The 18326-nt window shown below is 60.5% G+C and overlaps 8 protein-coding genes across 8 annotated transcripts; 3 read left to right on the top strand and 5 right to left on the bottom strand.

Annotated features, from left to right (window-relative positions):
* Positions 1-398: 398 nt before the first annotated feature.
* Positions 399-2460, top strand: BDZ90DRAFT_272800 (hypothetical protein; the record flags this gene model as incomplete). The annotated part of the gene is made up of 2 exons (XM_025508777.1): positions 399-1821; positions 1860-2460. 2 exons carry the CDS (start codon positions 399-401, stop codon positions 1976-1978), a joined length of 1542 nt encoding a protein of 513 aa, XP_025364860.1. The 3' UTR covers positions 1979-2460.
* Positions 2461-2550: 90 nt separating this feature from the next.
* Positions 2551-5524, bottom strand: BDZ90DRAFT_225145 (FTHFS-domain-containing protein; the record flags this gene model as incomplete). The annotated part of the gene is made up of 2 exons (XM_025504651.1): positions 2551-3725; positions 3805-5524. The coding sequence occupies 2 exons, from the start codon at positions 5522-5524 to the stop codon at positions 2551-2553; spliced, it is 2895 nt and encodes a 964-aa protein (XP_025364859.1).
* Positions 5525-5975: 451 nt separating this feature from the next.
* BDZ90DRAFT_247821 (hypothetical protein) lies at positions 5976-8456 on the top strand. Its single transcript, XM_025507608.1, has 3 exons — positions 5976-6458; positions 6541-6672; positions 6742-8456. Exons 1-3 carry the CDS (start codon positions 6006-6008, stop codon positions 8368-8370), a joined length of 2214 nt encoding a protein of 737 aa, XP_025364858.1. The 5' UTR covers positions 5976-6005; the 3' UTR covers positions 8371-8456.
* A 72-nt stretch (positions 8457-8528) lies between these two features.
* Positions 8529-10192, bottom strand: BDZ90DRAFT_244922 (WH1-domain-containing protein; the record flags this gene model as incomplete). The annotated part of the gene is made up of 4 exons (XM_025507480.1): positions 8529-9571; positions 9652-9733; positions 9803-9892; positions 9977-10192. The coding sequence occupies 4 exons, from the start codon at positions 10190-10192 to the stop codon at positions 8529-8531; spliced, it is 1431 nt and encodes a 476-aa protein (XP_025364857.1).
* Positions 10193-10502: 310 nt separating this feature from the next.
* BDZ90DRAFT_276721 (hypothetical protein) lies at positions 10503-12751 on the bottom strand. Its single transcript, XM_025508953.1, has 3 exons — positions 11559-12751; positions 11265-11487; positions 10503-11185 (listed from the first exon to the last, which is right to left on the bottom strand). Exons 1-3 carry the CDS (start codon positions 12582-12584, stop codon positions 10665-10667), a joined length of 1770 nt encoding a protein of 589 aa, XP_025364856.1. The 5' UTR covers positions 12585-12751; the 3' UTR covers positions 10503-10664.
* A 442-nt stretch (positions 12752-13193) lies between these two features.
* Positions 13194-14957, top strand: BDZ90DRAFT_257330 (PLP-dependent transferase; the record flags this gene model as incomplete). Its single annotated transcript, XM_025507943.1, has 3 exons — positions 13194-13631; positions 13722-14115; positions 14176-14957. 3 exons carry the CDS (start codon positions 13194-13196, stop codon positions 14955-14957), a joined length of 1614 nt encoding a protein of 537 aa, XP_025364855.1.
* Positions 14933-17235, bottom strand: BDZ90DRAFT_7921 (hypothetical protein). Its single transcript, XM_025509874.1, has one exon. It carries the CDS (start codon positions 17166-17168, stop codon positions 15081-15083), a length of 2088 nt encoding a protein of 695 aa, XP_025364854.1. The 5' UTR covers positions 17169-17235; the 3' UTR covers positions 14933-15080.
* A 213-nt stretch (positions 17236-17448) lies between these two features.
* On the bottom strand, positions 17449-18325 carry BDZ90DRAFT_229259 (hypothetical protein). The gene is made up of 2 exons (XM_025504988.1): positions 17795-18325; positions 17449-17727 (listed from the first exon to the last, which is right to left on the bottom strand). Exons 1-2 carry the CDS (start codon positions 17998-18000, stop codon positions 17592-17594), a joined length of 342 nt encoding a protein of 113 aa, XP_025364853.1. The 5' UTR covers positions 18001-18325; the 3' UTR covers positions 17449-17591.
* Position 18326: the final 1 nt, after the last annotated feature.

The raw sequence follows: 18326 nt of genomic DNA, 5'->3' as shown, positions 1-18326 counted from the left end.
AGAGGTGAACTCAACGCGTAGGGATTCATGTTGCCCTGCCCTGCTGTCTTCTATCAGCGATGCGAGGGTCCGTGCTGGCTGGCTAGCTGATTGACTGACTGAATGGCTTGGAATCGAGATGTACTGTCGACAATTAAGTTGACCTCGCCACTTCGTCGGCCGGCGGCCGGCAATGGCACATAAATTGTCGTGTGCCCGCCTACGCCCGGCGACGCTAAGCCCTAATTAGCCGTGCTTCCGTGCCCCCCGCCTTGCTGACTAAGCAAGAGGAGCGGGCTGCAACACCGTGCAGACATGTAATTGATGTGCGCCGGGCAGGCCAACACTTCCTTCCGCCCGTATTCGCAACAGTCCACTCTCGTTCCTCATCTCGTCCATTCTGGGTGCTCACACGTGCAATGGCACGCAAGGAGAAGGCTCTTTCTGCCAACCCGGCAGAAGCGGCACGCAAGGCTGCTCGTCAGCGCGAGTTGAAGCGCAACAAACAGTCTCGAGAGCAGACGCGCGAGCACAACTTGGTCAAACGCGATGTCAAGCCTTTGGAGGATCAGATCCGCAGCCTAGAGCGTAGCGGTAGCGACAATCCAGGCCTTGAGGCGCTACGTGCTGAGCTCAAAAAGACGCGAGAGGCCAAAGACAAGTACCTCGCTGCGCATCCGGAGCAGCGTCACCTCATCTATCCACACGAGGCGAAAGCGGCCGCAGCGAGGGCCGAAGCTGCAAGCAGGGATGATGGGAGAGGATTATTCAGGCTGGATGGGAAGCCGCGCCATCCGGAACGGAGTGTATACTACGATCCAGTGTTCAATCCGTGGGGCGCTCCACCACCAGGCATGCCTTACGCTGAGAAGCCAATGCACCTCTGGGCTGAGTCGTCGATGGCGCCAGGAGCAGGGCAGCGAGGTGCTCAGCAAGCGGTAGCGATGCCGGCGGAGGGCAGTGCTATGCGAGAGGAGGAAGATGATGAGGGGGAAGGAGATGACGATGACGATGACGACGATGACGACGATGACGATGACGGGATTATCATGCCAGCTGGGCCAGCGCCAACGGCTATGGACGAGGACGAGGACGACGAGGACGACAGCGATGATGATGATATTGTCATGCCCTCTGGCCCACCACCGCCTCGACCTCCTGCTGCGCCTTCATCGATGGCTCAAGTTCATCAGCTGCAATCTCCGGCCCCAGCTGCCTTCAAACCGCCACCTCCTCCTGGTGTACCTCTTCGTCCTCCTCCTCCACCACCGCCTGGGGGATATGCAGGTCCACCACCCGGCTTCGCTCCGGGTCCCGGCCCTGGCAATGGCACGCCCCATCCTCCTTCTCGCCCACCATCGCATGGATTTTTTCAGCAACCACCTCCCCCTCCGCATGGGTATCCGCATCAACCGCCACCGCCACCACCGCCTGGTGGCTTCTACAACGGGCCCCCCTTGCCGCCTCACGTCCGCCCACCCCCGCCTGGTTGGGCGCCGCGGCCGCCATTTCGTCCTGCTCCACCTGGGGCCCCTAGCACTTCCGCGGGCCCCAACCAGCAGCACGCGCGGCCACCCCCTGATGCTCCACGAGGGCCTTCGTCTGACAACAGCAGCGGCGGCGGCGGCAGTGGAGGCGTAGTCGCTTCTTCCCCACCCATTCCGGCGACCACTTCCTCATCCTCCTCCTCCTCTTCAGCCGTCACACAATCCGCCGCCCCTGTAATGCGCGACCTGCGCAAGGAAACGACCGTGTTCCTCCCGTCTAGCGTGAGAAAGCATCGCTCCAAAGACGTCAAGAGGGCGAAAGTCGCCGGGCTACCTGCGCGAGCAGATGGCAGGGGTGGATTGGGCGATGATGATGACGATGATGATGGCAAGGGGCCCGTCGAAGAGGCAGCGCAGAGAGAATCAGCGAGCGAGAGGTTGAGACAAGAGGAGCAGCCAATAGCCTCGTCGTCTACCGCGACCTCTGCCTCGCCGCCCGTACCGGAGCTTAGAGGCAGCTCAGCGACCCCAACACCAGCAGCGCCAGTTGCGGAGCCTAAGCCGGCAGCAGCAGCGACAAAGCCCTCTGGTCTTCTCTCCTACTACTCAGACTCGGACGAGGAAGACGACGAGGACAACGATGACGAGTCCGCAGTCGCTCCTGCACCACCAGCTACTACAGTCCCAGCGGGGAAAGCGGGCCCACGAATCAATCTCGTCGAGGCTCTATCGAAGGTGCCGTTCGCCGCAGGCTCTGCTCCTGGTTCTGCGGAATCATCGACAGGCCAGGCTGGCAAGGGAGGCGACGACGAGTACAAGCGCTACCTCGCCGACGTGGGGGATCTGCTCGAGGAGGGAGGAGGTGGGGACGAGGAGTAGAAGCAAACGACGCCAAGATGGCTAATCTCATGTTGAATGCGTTTATTTGGTATGGTCACAATCTAGAAGTCAATAATTCGTAGCCTACATCAATCTCATCTCGAAACGCTCGCCCGCACACAGCATGTTGAAATGTCCACCACCTCTCGCGCGTATCTGCCTTCCCTCCCATCCCACCCTCTGACTGCATCTACTGCCGCTTCGCTCAAGCCAGACCGACGACATTTCCATCCTCATCCAGATCAATGTCAAAGGCTCCCGGCCTGGTCGACAGGCCCGGCATCGTGGAGATGGCTCCGACCTGCGGGTAGATAAACCCTGCTCCTGCGCTCAGCTTGGCCTCACGAATCGGCACAGTGAATCCCGTCGGGGCACCCTTCAGAGCCGGGTCGTGGCTCAACGAGAGGGGAGTCTTAGCCATGCAGATGGGCAGGTGTCCAAAGCCCTGGCGCGTGTACTCGGCCAGCTGCTTCTCGGCCAGCGCGTCAAGCTGGATGCCCGAGGCGCCATACATCTCCTTTGCGATGGTCTCGATCTTCTCCACCAGGGGCATCTGCAAGTCGTACAGGAACTTGAAGTTGGACTTCTGTCCCTCCAGCTGGCGGATGACAGCCTGAGCCAAGTCGGTAGCCCCGGCGCCTCCGAGCGCCCAGTGGTTGGCGGGGACGGCCTCGTCCGCTCCGTTCTCCATAGCAATCTTGCGCACCAGCTCCAGCTCGGCGTCGGTGTCGGTGGTGAACTTGTTGATGGCAACCACGACCTTGAGGCCGTACTTCTTCGCATTGCTGATGTGCTTGACCAAGTTGGAGCGCGCGCCGGCCTCGAGGAGCTCCAGGTTCTCCTGCGAGTAGGCCTCGGCGAGCGGCTTGCCGGGGGAGACCTCCGGTCCGCCACCGTGAGTCTTGAGAGCTCGGACGGTTGCGACGAGCACAACAGCGTCCGGTACCAGGCCGGACTCGCGGCACTTGATGTTGGCGAACTTCTCCATGCCGATGTCGGCGCCGAAGCCGGCCTCGGTGATCACGTAACCAGAGGAGGAGTCGTTCTCTCCCTCCTCAAGACCAGCAAGCTTGAGCGCTACCCTGTCAGCCAGGATGGACGAGTTGCCGTGCGCAATGTTGGCGAACGGACCAGCGTGCACAAAGACGGGAGTTCCCTCGATGGTTTGCATCAAGTTGGGCTTGATGGCGTCCTTCATCAGCACAGCGAGGGCGCCTCCGAAGCCCAGGTCGTCGGCGGTGATCGGGTCGCCCTTGCGGGAAGAGCAGACGACCATTCGGCCCAAGCGCTCGCGCATGTCCTTGAGATCCTTGGCGAGGGCGAGGACGGCCATGCACTCCGAGGCGACGGCGATGTCGAAGGCCGTCTTGCGGGTGATTCCTGGGATTGATGCAGGGGATGGGGAGGAAATGTCAGCGATCAGCAGCTCCAGTGGATCATTAGTGCTCGCCGCACTTACCCTTCTCAGTGGGCGACTCTCCAACGGTAATCTCCCTCAAGTAGCGGTCGTTGGTGTCGGTAACACGGTGCCAAGTGATAGTCTCAGGGTCAATGTCCAGTCTCGCAAAGCGCGACTTTTCGTCGTCCGTCAGGTCGTCAGGGTTCGTCTTGTCGATGCCCAGCTTCTTGAGGCGACGGAACATGATGGGCGCAAATGTGCGCTTACCCCCCTTCTTGGGCACAAGCCTGTCGAAGAGCGGTCCGTCCTTCTGCGTCGACTCGTGGAACATGCGCGCGTCAAGGCCCGCAGCAAGCAAGTTGTTGGCAGCTTGAACAGCGTGGTTGTCTCCCGTGAGATGGAGGTTGAACTCCTCCATCGGAATGACTTGCGAGTATCCGCCGCCAGCCGCTCCACCCTTGATGCCAAAGGTTGGGCCCTGCGAAGGTTGACGGACACATGCGAAGGCTGGCTTGCCCAAGTGAGCGCCAAGAGCTTGTGCGAGACCGATGGTCGTCGTAGACTTGCCCTCACCGAGAGGCGTGGGGGTGATACCAGCTACGACGATGTACTTTCCATCACGGCGGTGCGCGAGGCGCTTGAGGACGTCAAGGGAGACCTTGGCCTTGACGTCTCCATAAGGCTCGAGTTCGGAGGGGAGGAGGCCAATCTCCTTGCCAATGAGCGAGATGGGCTTGGGCTTCTGGCTGCGAGCGACAATGATGTCTGCTGGGACCTTCTCAAGGGGCTGAATAGGGTTGGGCGAGGTGACGCCGCGTGCGAGACCGGCCTTGCGTTCCTTGAGCGTCTTCTCTGCGCCGCGGAGAACATTGTCCATGAGCATAGCGACGGTCATGGGACCCACGCCTCCCGGAACAGGAGTAATGGCTGCGGCCACCTTGGCAGCGGACTCAGCGTCAACGTCGCCTACGAGACGCTGGCCTGACTTCTTGGTCGAGTCTGGGATGTAGTTGGTGCCGACGTCGATGACGATCGATCCCTTCTTGAGCCATTCACCCTTGATGAAGTGGGGCTTGCCGATGGCAGCCACGACAATGTCTGCGTCCTGGAGGTGCGAGGGCAGGTCCTTGGTGCGCGAGTGAACCTGGGTGACTGTGCAGTTCTTGGAGCGCAAGAGGGAGACGACGGGGTTACCAACGATGTCGCTTCGGCCGAGTACGGTAGCGCGGAGGCCAGAAAGGTCGTCGAGACCAGCCTGCTCAAGGAGCTTGATGACGCCGGCTGGAGTGCAGGGAACGAATTGAGGGTTGCAAGCCTTGGACGAAAGGTGGCCGATGTTGAGAGCGTGGAAGCCGTCGACGTCCTTTGCCGGGCTGACTGCTTCGGTGACGCGTCGCTCTGCCTCTGCGTCGATGTGGTCTCCGAGGGGCAGCTGGACGAGGATACCGTCTACGGTTGGGTCTTCATTGAGGTCAGTGACCGTCTTGATGATGTCGACCTCAGTGCAGCCAGCGGGCAAGTGAGTGTGGGTAAAGTTGAAACCGCACTCCTCAGCTGCGAGCCTCTTCATGCGGATGTAGGTGGACGATGCCGAGTCCTCTCCGACTTGGACAATGACAAGGCGAGGGTCGAAGGATGGGTTGTCGGCCTTGAGCTGCGAGACTCGCTCCTTGACACCAGCTCTGACTGACTTTGCCAGGGCGGTGCCATCGATGATCTTTGCCTGACCAGGAGCGAGCTCACTGCCGGGAAGGGCAGAGGCGGCTGATGCTGCAGCCATGATGACGCGAGGAGAGGTGTGAAAGGGGCGCGAGGTGTTGGGGAACCGAGACGTCCTGTCGGTGGTGAAGTTGGATATGGGGGGCGTAGGCCGACTTGTCAATAGAAGGCGTGCCGACGCGAGAGTGTTGGAGATAGGTGAGCGGCGAGGGGTGATGTTTCTCAGCAATCTTGTGCCTAATGGCATCGAGGTTGAAGAGAAAAGGCAAGGAAGGAGGGGTGTGGGGCAGTTGGGGACAAAAGCAAAGGCGTCGGACCAGTCGACGCTCCTTCTCGCCTTCGCTTCGGCGTCTGTGCGGTGCGAGCGAGCGGAGGTCAGAGTGCCACAACTGGAGCGGAACGGCAAATTGGCTGACGGACGGACTCACAGCCAGTCGAGAAGATCCGGCCACGAGGCAAGTCAAGTCAAGTCGAGAGGGACCGGGACGAGAACACGGAGAAGCGCGGCAGTTGATCTTGAACGCTACTACCATCACCTCGATATGGCCCTCTCACGGCTGGCAGCCCTCAGAGCAGGCGCTCCTCCTATCGCTGCAAGGCATGCTTTTCGCTCTCTTGGCGCACAAGCACCTCGCCATGCATCCACCCAACCTCCTCCTACACCGACGAATGTGGGCGCAACTCCTCCTGTAACACCACCAGTTGCACCTCCAGTCACCACTTCCCTTTCTCCCAGCTCGTCATCATCATCGAAGAAGAGCAAGGGAAGCGGGCCTGTCGGATCTCTAGTCTCATTGACTCTCTTCCTCTTTGGTTCCACCTTCCTCGTCACCTACTACCTTGACTCACGCTCGGCAATCCATCGATGGGTCGCAATGCCTTTCCTCCACACCTTCCTCGACCCAGAGTCGGCACAGAAGCTGGCGATTGATCTGCTACAGAGCGGCATCGCTCCCAGGGACTATACAGGGGATGATGAGGCGCTTGAGTCGGATGTGAGTGTGCGACGAGAGGCTGAGTTGAAGGATGTATGCGCGTGTTGTGGCTGCTGACTGGTCCATCTGTGCCGTCGCACAGCTATTTGGAATGCCCGTTGCGAACCCCATTGGGCTGGCAGCAGGCTTCGACAAGCAGGCAGAGGCCATCGATGGGCTCTTCGATCTAGGTTTCGGGCTCGTCGAGATTGGAAGCGTCACTCCGGAACCACAGGTGAGCAAGCTCGCGCCCAGCTAGCTACCCTCCCTCTCCTCGAAGCTCATATTCTCTTCGCATTCGCAGCCGGGCAACCCCCTCCCGCGATACTTTCGTCTGCCAACCCACTCTGCCTCGATTAATCGATTCGGTTTCAATTCAGACGGCCACCTCGTCGTCCTAGATCGCCTCCTCGCCCGCGTCAGGGACCACCTCGTCGCGCACCCTCACCTCATCCCCAGCAACTTCCTCCCCGACCCACGCTCACCAGACGCAGACCCGCGCATCTCACAACGCGACGTCCACGTAGCCGCTGCTGAGCGCATCGCAAGCGATCCAGAGCTGGTTGCGAGACTGCTCGACGCGCATGGCATGCCGCGATCATTGAGGAAGGGCAGATTGTTGGGCGTCAACCTGGGAAAGAACAAGACGAGCGCAGAGGCAGACGCGACTGACTTTGTCAAGGGAGTCGAGACTTTTGGACCTCTGGCCGACTATCTCGTCATCAACGTCTCATCGCCCAACACGCCTGGCTTGCGAAACCTGCAAAAGCGGGCCGCCCTCGAGTCCCTGCTCAGGCAGGTTGTCCATGCCCGTGATCAGCTTGCCTTCCGTCCTGTACCCACTCAACACGCAAAGGCAGACCCGCAAGCAGCACAGAGACGTGTCCCTCTGGTCCTCAAGCTCAGCCCCGACCTCTCTCAGAAGGAGCTGGACGAAGTCACCTCTGTCATCCTCGAAACGCGCAGGAAGGGCGCCAACCCAGCAAGTGGCATAGACGGGGTCATCATCTCCAACACCACGACGTCGCGCCCACTCTTGCCTGCAACACTTCCCCCCGACTCGCCCGAATGGTCGACCCTGCGTGAAGCTGGCGGCCTCTCTGGCCCACCGCTGCGTCCACTCGCTCGTAAAGCCTTGCAGCAGGTAGTAGGCCGACTGCGCGACTCTGGCCTGGAGGTGATCGCTGCAGGCGGTATCACGACGCCAGAAGACGTACTCCAAGCCACGCTCGACGATGGTGCTACGGCAGTGCAGTGCTACACGGCCTTTGGGTGGCAAGGAGTTGGGATGGTCAGCAGGTGGAAGGAAGAGCTGCGGCGCTTGCTCTCATCTAGGGATGCGAGAGAGAAGCAGGTAGGAGGCCGAAAGGCACCGCCTGCCGTCGCTATAGTTGAAGAGCCGTCGGCGAGCAATACTTGGCGCACTCTCAGTCGTAGCACGGCCCTCTCCCTCTCCCAGCGTGAGGCGGCGCGTAAGCAGGCTGACGAAGAGGCGCTTCGTCGTGGTGTTAGAGGGGAATTGAGGGACTTGCAGCGCCAGATGGGCGGGGACGGTGATGTGAACCGAACGAGGGAAGACGGAGTGTGGTGGCCGGCAGAGACCGACGAGCCCTACACTAATCTGCTCAGGAGTGCACGAGAGGCTCTTGGCCTGCCCAGCCCGGCCTTGGCTGCTAAGAAGGCAAGCAAGGGCCCAGATGGGTCGGGCGACGTGGTTCCCCCTGCTATGGTGCTTGGTGGGTCCACGAGTGCAGGAGCGGGTGGGGCGCCGGTTGAGGACAAGGGGTCGAAGGAGGAGAGGGGCGTGCAGGTGGTGGGAGTTGTGGGCGAGGAGTACGTGCAGGGACCGAGTAAGGCGGGTGATGCGAAGAAGGGAGACAAGGGACAGTCCTGGATGGAGTGGGCTGGGGTCGACAAGGGGAGGCGAGTTTGAGCGCGAGCGCGGCGAAGGAGACGGGAGATTCCTGCAGCCAATCGTAGAGACAATGGAAACGATAGCATAGCCTTTTGCAGACGACCACCGGGGTACAGGGCAACCAGACTGGCGCTGGGTGAATGGACGAGCGACAAGACGAACGAGTCCCATCCCCCCTACCACTCCTCCTCACTCTCCTCTTCATCACTATCATCCCCGCCCATATTGCCCTTACGCTGCGTAAGCGCAGCCGCGAGAGCGCTAGCCAAGTCTCCACCTCCAGCTCCTCCCTCACTCGTATCCATCGAATCATCACCACCTGTCGCGGCAGCCATCGCTCCTCCAGCAGCAGCTCCGCCAGCTGCGCCGTAAGCTGCAGAAGTGGAGCGTGAGGGAGTGGAAGAGGCGCCCCCATCTTCCGTCTTTCGCAGCTGATGGATCCCAGCACCTTGAATTGAGGCGAGCAGCGCGCCACGTCCCTCTTGCGGGGCAGGCATTGCTGCCGGCGGCGCTCCGCCTGGTGGAGGAGGAGGCGGAGGAGGAGGAGCGGCACCTCCTCCACGCGCAGGGGGAGGTGGTGGTGGCGGCGGTGCAGCTGCTCCTCCTGCTGCAGGACGACTTGGAGGTGGTGGTGGCGGAGGCGGGGCTGCGGAGCCTCCGCCTCGTGCTGGAGGTGGCGGTGGTGGGGCGGACGCTGCAGAGGTTGATGTTGGCCTCGCGGGCGGGGGAGGAGGTGGTGGTGGGACGGAGGCTCCTCCTCGCGCAGGTGGCGCCGGCGGAGGAGCAGGAGCAGGCGGAGCAGGAGGCGCTGACGCAGTACTGGCCGGCCTGACCCTCGGCGCAGGCGGAGGAGGTGGCTGCTTCCTTGCACCCCGTACAGGCGCAGGTGGGGGAGTCTTCTTTGTCTTGCCGCCAGCAGTAGCGCCTGTCTTACCAGGCCCACCTCTCGCTCCAACAAAGTCCCGAATAAAGCCCTCGTTCTTCGCTATGTCCTTCTCGCTTACGCCCATACTGCCCAACTTTTCGAGCAGAGCCGCCCAGCTTGGGTCGACGTTGCGGGATGAGAAGCCAGACTCGTTCGTGTAGCCCATGTGAGCCACATGTTGGAAGGACGACGGGGATGAGATCATCGATTTATCGATGGGTCCGCCTTTCTTCTTCTTCTTGCCGGAAGACGAGGCAGCAGCCGCTGCTGTGGACTTTGAAGATGATGGCTTGGCTGTGAGGATGGGGAATGAGGCGAGGCAAAGGTCAGAGGTTGGACAGCTGCGTGTATGCAGGGATCACTGCTGTACCCACAGTACTTGGCTCGAGCATTGACCTTCTTGACAAAGTCATTTGCCTCGCCCTCGTCTGCGAAGGAGAAGCCGATGAGATAGTCCTGGGCAAGAATGAGAAGAGGAGCATAGTCAGCATAATGACCTCGCTGGCCGCTTTCGCCTGCACTCACGTCCCCCTCGAAGGTGTGGAAGAAGCTGCGATCTTGATTGTAGACTAGCCCGTCGTAGAGATCATGGTCCCAGATGACGCCGCGAGTGCCCTGTTGACGTAGTGGCAGGGGCCATCAGTTCAACCACTCCGTACCTCTGCCTCTGCCTCGGCCGCTGCCACCTCAACGACTCACCTTGAGATCGACACATCGGAACCCAGTGCCTCCCGTACTCAGCAGCTTCACAAAGGCCAGCCCACCCTCAATGCCCGTGTAGCTCCATGAACTGGGGTCCGGATGAGCAACATAGACTCTTGCGACGGTGGCTGTCAGGATCTTGTAGGTTGACGAGGGGAGGGCCGACTTGATTTTGGACTTGGACGAGGAGGTAATCGTTGACGAGGTAGGCATTGCGGCGGGCGCGAGGTGGGAGGTGACGATGGGAAGGCTATTGTATGCTGCGTGGGATATCGACAGAGAGCGCAAGACGATGGACGTCCAATCGTAGTCGATGCGACGCTTTCGTCGCTGGTTGCGCTAGCTGATAGGGAGAAGAGGAGAAGTTGCATGGGACCAAGGCGGCCGTGCAGTGCAGCCTCTCAGGGCCGGAGTGGAGTCGAGCAGTCGAACCGACTCGAGAAACGCGGGGCGAGTCGAGCTGAGGAAGATCCGGCGCCGCGCCTGAGCTCACCAGTCTCACAAAAGGCGCATCGAGCAAAGGGTAGAGAAAACGGGTAATCAGATTTGCTAGATGTCTATGAATACATGATTGACGATCTGAGACTGTGACAGGGGGTGCTATGGTGGCGATCATTGGGGTTCCTATAGTTCTGGAGAGGATGGTTTCGAATCGGTCTGAGTCGGCCGCTGGCATGGCGCCCGCCTACATGAATGACATCGAGTCATTCGGAAAGATGTGGTGGTGGTGGTGATGGTGGTCAGGCTGATGAAGATGGTGGGGTTGCAAGGGAGTTGAAGCTTGGAGGTGACGAGAGGGCGCTGCAGCTACCGTGGGCACGTGTGGCATGACCGTTACCGCGGGGATGCTCTGCGCCTCATCGGGCGAGCAGGGGGTGTACGCAGTCATGGGCATGGTCATCGCTGAGACCGCAGCTGCTGGGATAGCGGCTGCGCTCACTGCTTCCTGCAAGCGGAGCATGGGCTCGTCCTTCACGGAAGCGAAGCGCGATGACCCCAACGTGGAGTCGGCGGGCGACAAGGGAGCCATGGAGGAGAGGAGCGACGTGGAGGCTGGTGAGGATAGCGTGGCGCCTGAGGCGAGTAGTCGTGACATCTGCTTAGACAAGAGGGGGGCAAAGGATTGCGAGAGGCGAACAATCTCCTGGGGCAGCTCGTTTTTGGATTGCTGTCGTCTCCACCAGTTGGTACGCCGAATGATCGAGGCTGGGTGGGTGAGGCAAGGAAAAGGAAGGAGAAGTGTAAGCCTGAGACAAGCACATATTCTCGCGGCACACGTTCTCACCATCAAGTAACCAAGGGTACTTTCTTGCGAATCGATCGCTGACCTCGTAAGCCTCGGGATCAAATGCATCGTCGCCGTGCACCCAATAAGGCGGCTCAGCCCCGCTCTCCTGGTAGCTGTCGCCCGGCCAGATGTCGACGCAGAGATCATGCTCGTTGACGATGCCGCAGGTCGCCGCTGTGAGGATCTTGTCGCGCACTGTAGGCCAGGGGAAAGAGAGGTCCTGTGGAGGGGCGGCGAGGGGGCGCACAGGGTCAGCCACGGCATAAGAGTCTCATCGCTCTCGATACGCACGACGAAGGGATGGTGGGGTACAGCGCTTGAAAGGGTGCTAGGCTTCATGTTGTCGGGCACGACGTGCCATCTTAGTGTAGGAGCAAGGGCCGACGTGCCTTGTCCGCTGCCATTTTGCGAGCCCGCTTCGATCATCCGCGCACCCGATGCGCTTTGAAAGTCGAGGGCAAGGAAACTGATGGAAGAGTCCTCCTCGATGTAGTCGAAGGTGAGACCAAGTCGCTGCGTGGCTAGTTGGAGGACCTTCATCAGGTCCCAGCGCGGCTTGAGGAGGCGATTGGCCCACGGGATGGCTAAAGCAGTCATGGTGACGAAGCTACGCATAGCTTCCTCGTCTCCTGCGCCAATGCCTTGGTGGGTTGCAAATCGATTGCGTAGCTGCGCGGTCAGAGGCTGCGTAACCGATGATGATGCGCTGGGCAGATCCGAGAGCAGGCTCGTCACCGGGTGTTGATGTTGGACAGACATGATGTCGGACGTAGAGCTGGTGCTGCCATTGCGGCTGCTCCCCGGATATATGTCATCCTGGACATCGATGCTCGAATGATTGTCGCGAGTGACACCAATGCCACCCGAGCCCAGCCTGACGGGGCCCAGCAGCAGGCCGCCATCAGTGCCAGCCACAGATGGCATTGGTATGTTGTTCAGATGCGACGAGCCTGTCATGTTGTTCTGTGAAAGGGGCTCGGGCGAAGCGAGACAGATGGGCGAAGGTCCCTGCGGTTCTGCTGAGTTGGAAGAGGCAGCGATCATCACATGACGGACGGAATTGGCATTGCCATCGTTGGCGCAGTCCACGCCGCCGCCACTATTGCGCTGCTTCTTGAGCTCGTGCCGAGCCTTCTCGCGATGACGTCGCTGAGCGAGTCGATTCTGTTCTTTGCGCTTGCGACGTCGAGCCTCTTCCGTTGCATCGCCATGATGCTGTGTAGATGGAGGCTGGGACGTGCTGGACAGCATTGATGATGATGATGATGGAGGAGGAGGTGGCATGGCGGCGCTCAGTGAGACGCCGGTGTCCACCATGACATTGATGAGCGCGCTGGTCGGGGGCGGGGAGCGAGAAGGAGGCGCAATGAGGTGGAAGGTAGCGCCGCTGAGAGCACGGATGGAAAGGTGAAGAGGTAGGAACAAGGCAAGGCGACGAGGCCCCGGATCAATCGAGTGGTGGAGAGGCAAGCGGGCAGCCGACTTGAGATCTCGCGGGCGGAGCAAGCGGAGAGGCGGCAAGCTTCAGCCTTTTAGCCGGCGCGGGCGGGGGCGCAGGCGCACGACCCCCACACTCAAAAGCGACGAGCAAAGAGCGACGAGCGACGACGAGCTCGCGAGACTAGCCGCCGCCGCCTTAGCACCGAACGGCCATGGTACGAGAGGGCTCAATCGACGCAGGCTGTAGGCTGCGGTGCCTGGTGTCTATTTCCGGCCAAATATAGCGAGCAGTTCAGTGCGATCAATCTTCCGGCACACCGAGCGCTGCTGCTCGCCTCACCGGAATGGCATGATGGCCCCTGCACGCACACGCTTGACTCGCTCGCAGAAGCCGACTTGACTCGCACTCCCGTCCATGTCCGTCCTTCTTGCAGCCGTCGGGTCGATAAGCTTCTTGTCCTCCATTTGTCCTCAGCATCTCTCACCATGTCCTCTCGCGGTCCTGCCTATTCCGTCGCCCGTCACCTAGCAATAGACACGCCATCCCCACCAGTAGCAGAGACGGCCGTCTGGCTGCGTCAATACCCAATCCCATCGTCACCATGGCACGCCGATGCCCCGCGCTACCTCAATCTAGCGCAGGGCGTCCCATCTGGCATGCCCACTGCAGCTATGAGGGGTAAGATGGCCGAGGAGGCAGCAAAAGACAAGCATCACAGCTACGGACCGGCAAACCCGGGGCTGATGGAGGCGCTGGCGCGCAATCTCAATGCCGTCTATCGCGATGGGGATGATAGAGGAAGGGGTGCCGTTACGACGAGCGATATATGCTTGACAGCCGGCTGCAACATGGCTTCTGAGTTTGCCTTCAGGACAGTAGCAGAGCTCGGAGCCAATCATGGGGTTGTTCTGCCCACGCCCTTCGTGAGCGTCACGCACCAGCAGCTGCGCAGCCGCCGCCGCCGCCGCCTCCTCCTCTGACCTCCGTGCACCCCTCGTACCACCTGCCTCCAGTACTTTAATCACAGCATGCAACTCCTTTCCCTCGCCATTGCGCCGATTCCACTACCATGCTCTCCTTCAAATGGCTATCTTCCCTCGCCCACCGACTTCAACTCCCTCCTGGCAAAGCATCGCGCCGACAGTTCCCTTCCCGAAGTGAGAGCTTTGGTCCTCGTCACGCCCAACAATCCGACAGGAGCCATCTACCCGGCAGAATTGATAGGAGACTTCGCAAAGATTTGCAAGCAGGAAAAGGTAGCCCTCATTCTCGACGAGACGTATCGGGACATGCTGGTGCCCGAGGGCGAGGAAGAGGTCCCAAAGGGAGGCAGTATCAAGCAGGTCAGGCCTCATGACCTCTTTAGCGATGAGTTGGAGGGTGACACGGAGTGGCAGTGGAGAGACGGTGAATGCAGCGATGACACCAGCAAGAGACGCAAGCTGACACCGCCTTGCGTCCGCGCAGCCATTATCCACCTTTACTCCTTCAGCAAATCCTTTGCCATCCCAGGTCACCGGCTTGGCGCAATGGTAACCCACCCGCACCTCATCTCTTACGCAACCGCTTCCTCGCCTGGTACGACTGCTGAGCCTCGCGGCGGCGGCGGGGAAAGTGTCCCGACGGAGAGTACCGTCGCTCCACCGACTCGTCGCGAGTTTGGCCCATTGGCAAAAGCGCAAGACAACACCCTGATCTGCGCGCCCCGTACGGACGTTCAAGCCGCCGTTGGGTGGGCGATTGAGGATCCTGGCGAGGTGGCGTGGAGGAGGGATACTGGAGTCAGCCTGGTGAGAAGGGCTAGGCTATTGAAAGAAGGACTCGAGAGGCAGATTGAGCTCGCGACTCTAGGACTGGGACTGGAGGAGAAGGCAGGCGAGGCGAAGAGCCCCGCCGAGCTGGGCTGGAAGGTCGAGAGTGTGGGTGGCTACTACGCCTTTGTTTCTCATCCCTTCCCCACGGCGGCCGTCCCATCTGCGAATGGCGGGCCAACCGTCAGCTCAACCCAAGTCGCCCGCGGTCTTGCCCTCCTCTTTGGGCTCGGCATCCTGCCTGGGGACATGTTCGTTCCCGCTCCTAACGACAAGGATGATGAGCAAGCTCGGGAGTCTCTGGCGATTGGCGCTCGTCATATCCGCTTGTCAAATGCGAATGTCACGGATGAGGAGGCACTGAGGACGGAGCTGCCGAGACGATTGGTAGCTCTCACTAGACTGTGGGAGGTGAAAGGCTGTGGGTGGGGTGTCTGAGTGCGCCGAGAGACGCTGAATGCAAAAGCGATGTGCGTCTTTGACTCTCTCGTGATTCAGATGCTTGGCCTGGTTCATTCTGCGATGCTACACTGCACTTTCCCAATAGTCCCTTGACCACGCTCACGTTCCACCATTGCCGCCCGCCGCGCTCGCCAATCTGCTCTTGAGGTCGCCCCTACTCCCACCGGCCGGCAAGGGTGATGCTGGCGGCGATGCGGGCGCATCAGCGTCCACCTGCGTGTTCTTTGCCGCAGACGCTGCAGGATCATCGGAGCTTGCCGCCTCCCCCGCGACGGTCGACTCGGACAGAGGTCGAGTAGACGATGGGGCCGTAGACAAGCCGCCATTGAACGGCTTCGATGAAGCCTCCATTCTTCGACTCTCCTCCTTCTCGCCGTCTGCAGGACCCTCTTGCGGCTTCTCCACTCCACTGAAGACGATCTCCTCCATCCTAGCCCTCCTGACCCACTTCCTCCTGCGCGTGTACTTGCCCAGCCCGACCTTGTTCGTCATCTTCTCCCATCCGTTGTCACCGTACCTCCAGCCCGAGGCGTCCGTGGGCAGAGACGTGTCCTCCGAGACGGCCGACGAGTCGCCCGGGGTCTGAGGCGCAGCGTTGTCCTCATCTTCGGTCTCTTCAATGACAGAGGAGGGAGTGTTGCGTGATGTGAAAGAGGAGAAGAGGGTGGATCCGCCATTGGAGGTACCGCTTCCCCTGCGCGTAGGCGTTGACGGCGATCCTGCTGTTGCTCCACTCTCACTGGCTCGCCTCCCTACGGCAGAGGGAGTCTCTCCCTTGCCAGTCCCGAGCCCGCCGCCGACATTGACAACGACGCGCCATTCTTCCTCCTCCCATCTCCACCGGATGACGCGCTTCTCCCAGGCGTTTGGCTTTTCCTTTGTCGGCTTGGGCCGCCAGGTGACACTTTCGTTGGGCAGAGTGAAGCTCGCGGGCGGTGAGACAGGGGAGAGGGTGCTGTCAGTCCAGGAGGCCCTTTCTTGCGGGAGAAGAGCGGCGGTCCAGTCGAGTCCCATCCACCAGCGTTGATTTTCGTAAAGCTCGAAGCGGTATGGGACAGTGTTGACGCGAGGCGAGTCCGAAGCGGAGGAAGAAGAGGTCGACATGGCCTTCTCTGAGCGAGAGTTGGCGGCAAGAGAAGCCGCAGAGAGCTGCGAACCACCAACACGATAGAAGCCTGCAGCGCTTGGTCCGCCGAGGTAGCCAAAAGAGGTGAGCCTGACGGCGCCGCGAGTAATACGGCGGATTGTGGCGCTCTTCCACAGAGCGTGACGCACGAGAGTGGCATACGTGGAGCACCAGCTGAAGGCTACGAGTCCGATGGCGAGGACGGCGTTGGAGAGGTTGAGGGAGAAGAGTGGGAAGGGTGGTAGATAGGGCAGAGCCAATGCCGTGCTCGCTGGCGTGGGGAGGCGAGGAAGCAGCCAAGCGTTGGCGCGGATGATGTGGCGTTGGAGATCCGCAAGAATCGGCCAGCTTGCAAGCTTAGCTTCGACTGAAGTCTTGAGATAGGCGTCGTACAGGTGCAGCTTGGCGACTCGACCCGCAGTGGTGGTGCTCGACTTGAAGTAGGACCAAGCGGGGCCAAAGGGTACCAAGACGACCATCTTGGACCACGCAGCTGGCCAATCTGCAAAGCAGAGCGTCCACACTGTGCCTAGCGTCGTGGCCATGATGGCTGCGCCGATTGTAATCCCGTGTCCCTGCGGATGTTGCCAGGTGAGCGCCTGCCATACGGGCAGGACGATGCGCGCGTGTAGCGTCGAGGTGACGTCGAGAATATCTGACAGCTTCTGCAGCAACTCATCCGTCTGCTTCTGGGTGAGCGTAGCCTGAGCAACAGCACTTGCGTTTGGCCCGCGAGCGCCTTGTCGTCGAAGGAGGACGTTTGGGACTGCGGTCCCCAACACGAGTCCCAGCACCAGCAGCTGAGGCGCATATCTCAGCACGGGATAGGCAAAGAGGCAGAGAAAAGTCCAGCCCAGTAGCAGCAGAACAGAATGCGTGCCTCCACCCTCTGGCTGCGTCCATGTCGCTAGGTGGATGAAGGAGTGAAGGACATTGACCCATGGTGAAGAGAGGGAGAGGAGGCGCAGCACGGGAGGAGGCAGAGAGTGGGGAAACGTGGCTGGTGGTGGTGGCAGCAAATGCTGTTTAGCCACGTCGTCGCCTGTTGAATTGGGCGCCATCGTAGGCGACGGCGAGGGATGGTGATGAAGAAGTGGAATGCACAGAGAAGGGAGCGATGGGCCAAGCTGCAATCGACGGTCCTCCTTCCTCTCGGAGGCGGCCTCGGCCAGCTCCACCCCCGCTCCCGCCGCGCCGTGAAAAGGCAAGGCGCAGGCGCGGTCGTCCGGAGGCGCACGTCAGCCCCAGTCTGAGATACGGTGTTGATATTTGCAGAGATGAGAGGTATCAATGATCATGATGAAGAAGAGGCTTCGAGGGTAACAGAGTAAAGTTAAGACGAGATCGAGAAGATCGAAAAGACTGGGACGAATCGTATCATGAGGGCGAGGATGAGGGTGACCGCAAAGGCGAGCCTCGTTACGATGACAAGGCGCCAGGGCGAGGAGGGGCCACGACTTTCTTGAGCTGGACGTAAAAAAGAGCTAAGCCCGAGGCAGAGTCTCATTCACTTTCCGCCAGTACGCAGTAATTTTGGCGTTGAGACGATCGCCAAGCAGCTCCAAGAGTGCCGCAATCTTGAGGACTTCCTCCGTCGACGGCTGGAGATGGCCGACGAACCTGTTGAGGGGGAAATCGGCTGTGCGTCAGACGAGAAGGACAGCCGGGCAACGACGTGACCACTCACATCGCCGAAATACGATCTTCGTCCTTGTACAGCACGTCGCAGAAGTCGCTGATCTCCAGCCCCCTGGCGTCCATCGCATACAGCATCTCCTTGAAGACGGGATCAAGGGGGGGCCAAGAGGTGGATGGGCCGGGGAGTAAGAGCGGCTGGCGAGCCCCTTTGTTGTCTCCCGAGGAAGCAGTGTCGTTGTTCGTAGAGCTGGCCATGGCTATGCTCAAGGTTTGTGTTGGTGGGAGGGATGACAGCCCTCGTACTTCGACTGCAACGTCGGGCAGGTCTTATGGCTAGACTATGTCACTTTCGAGGGAGAACCATATCGAGTCGGCACAACATGTCCGGCGGAGAGTCTTGGTCTGGCAAAGACGTTGAGCCGATGGCTCAAGCGTGGGAGAAATGGAGACCAATCTCTCGTCCGATACGGGACTTTTCGTTTGCGACGGGATTCACCATTGTCCTCGCTGGTGCGAGTGCTTGCATGCGAGCAACCGCCTCTTGCTCGGTGATATGCTCGTTGGATGAAGGGGTCGCCGGG

This window comes from Jaminaea rosea, assembly GCF_003144245.1.
Source record: "Jaminaea rosea strain MCA 5214 unplaced genomic scaffold BDZ90scaffold_1, whole genome shotgun sequence".
Lineage (NCBI taxonomy): Eukaryota > Fungi > Basidiomycota > Exobasidiomycetes > Microstromatales > Jaminaea > Jaminaea rosea.
This window is presented reverse-complemented; position numbering and strand designations above follow the sequence as displayed.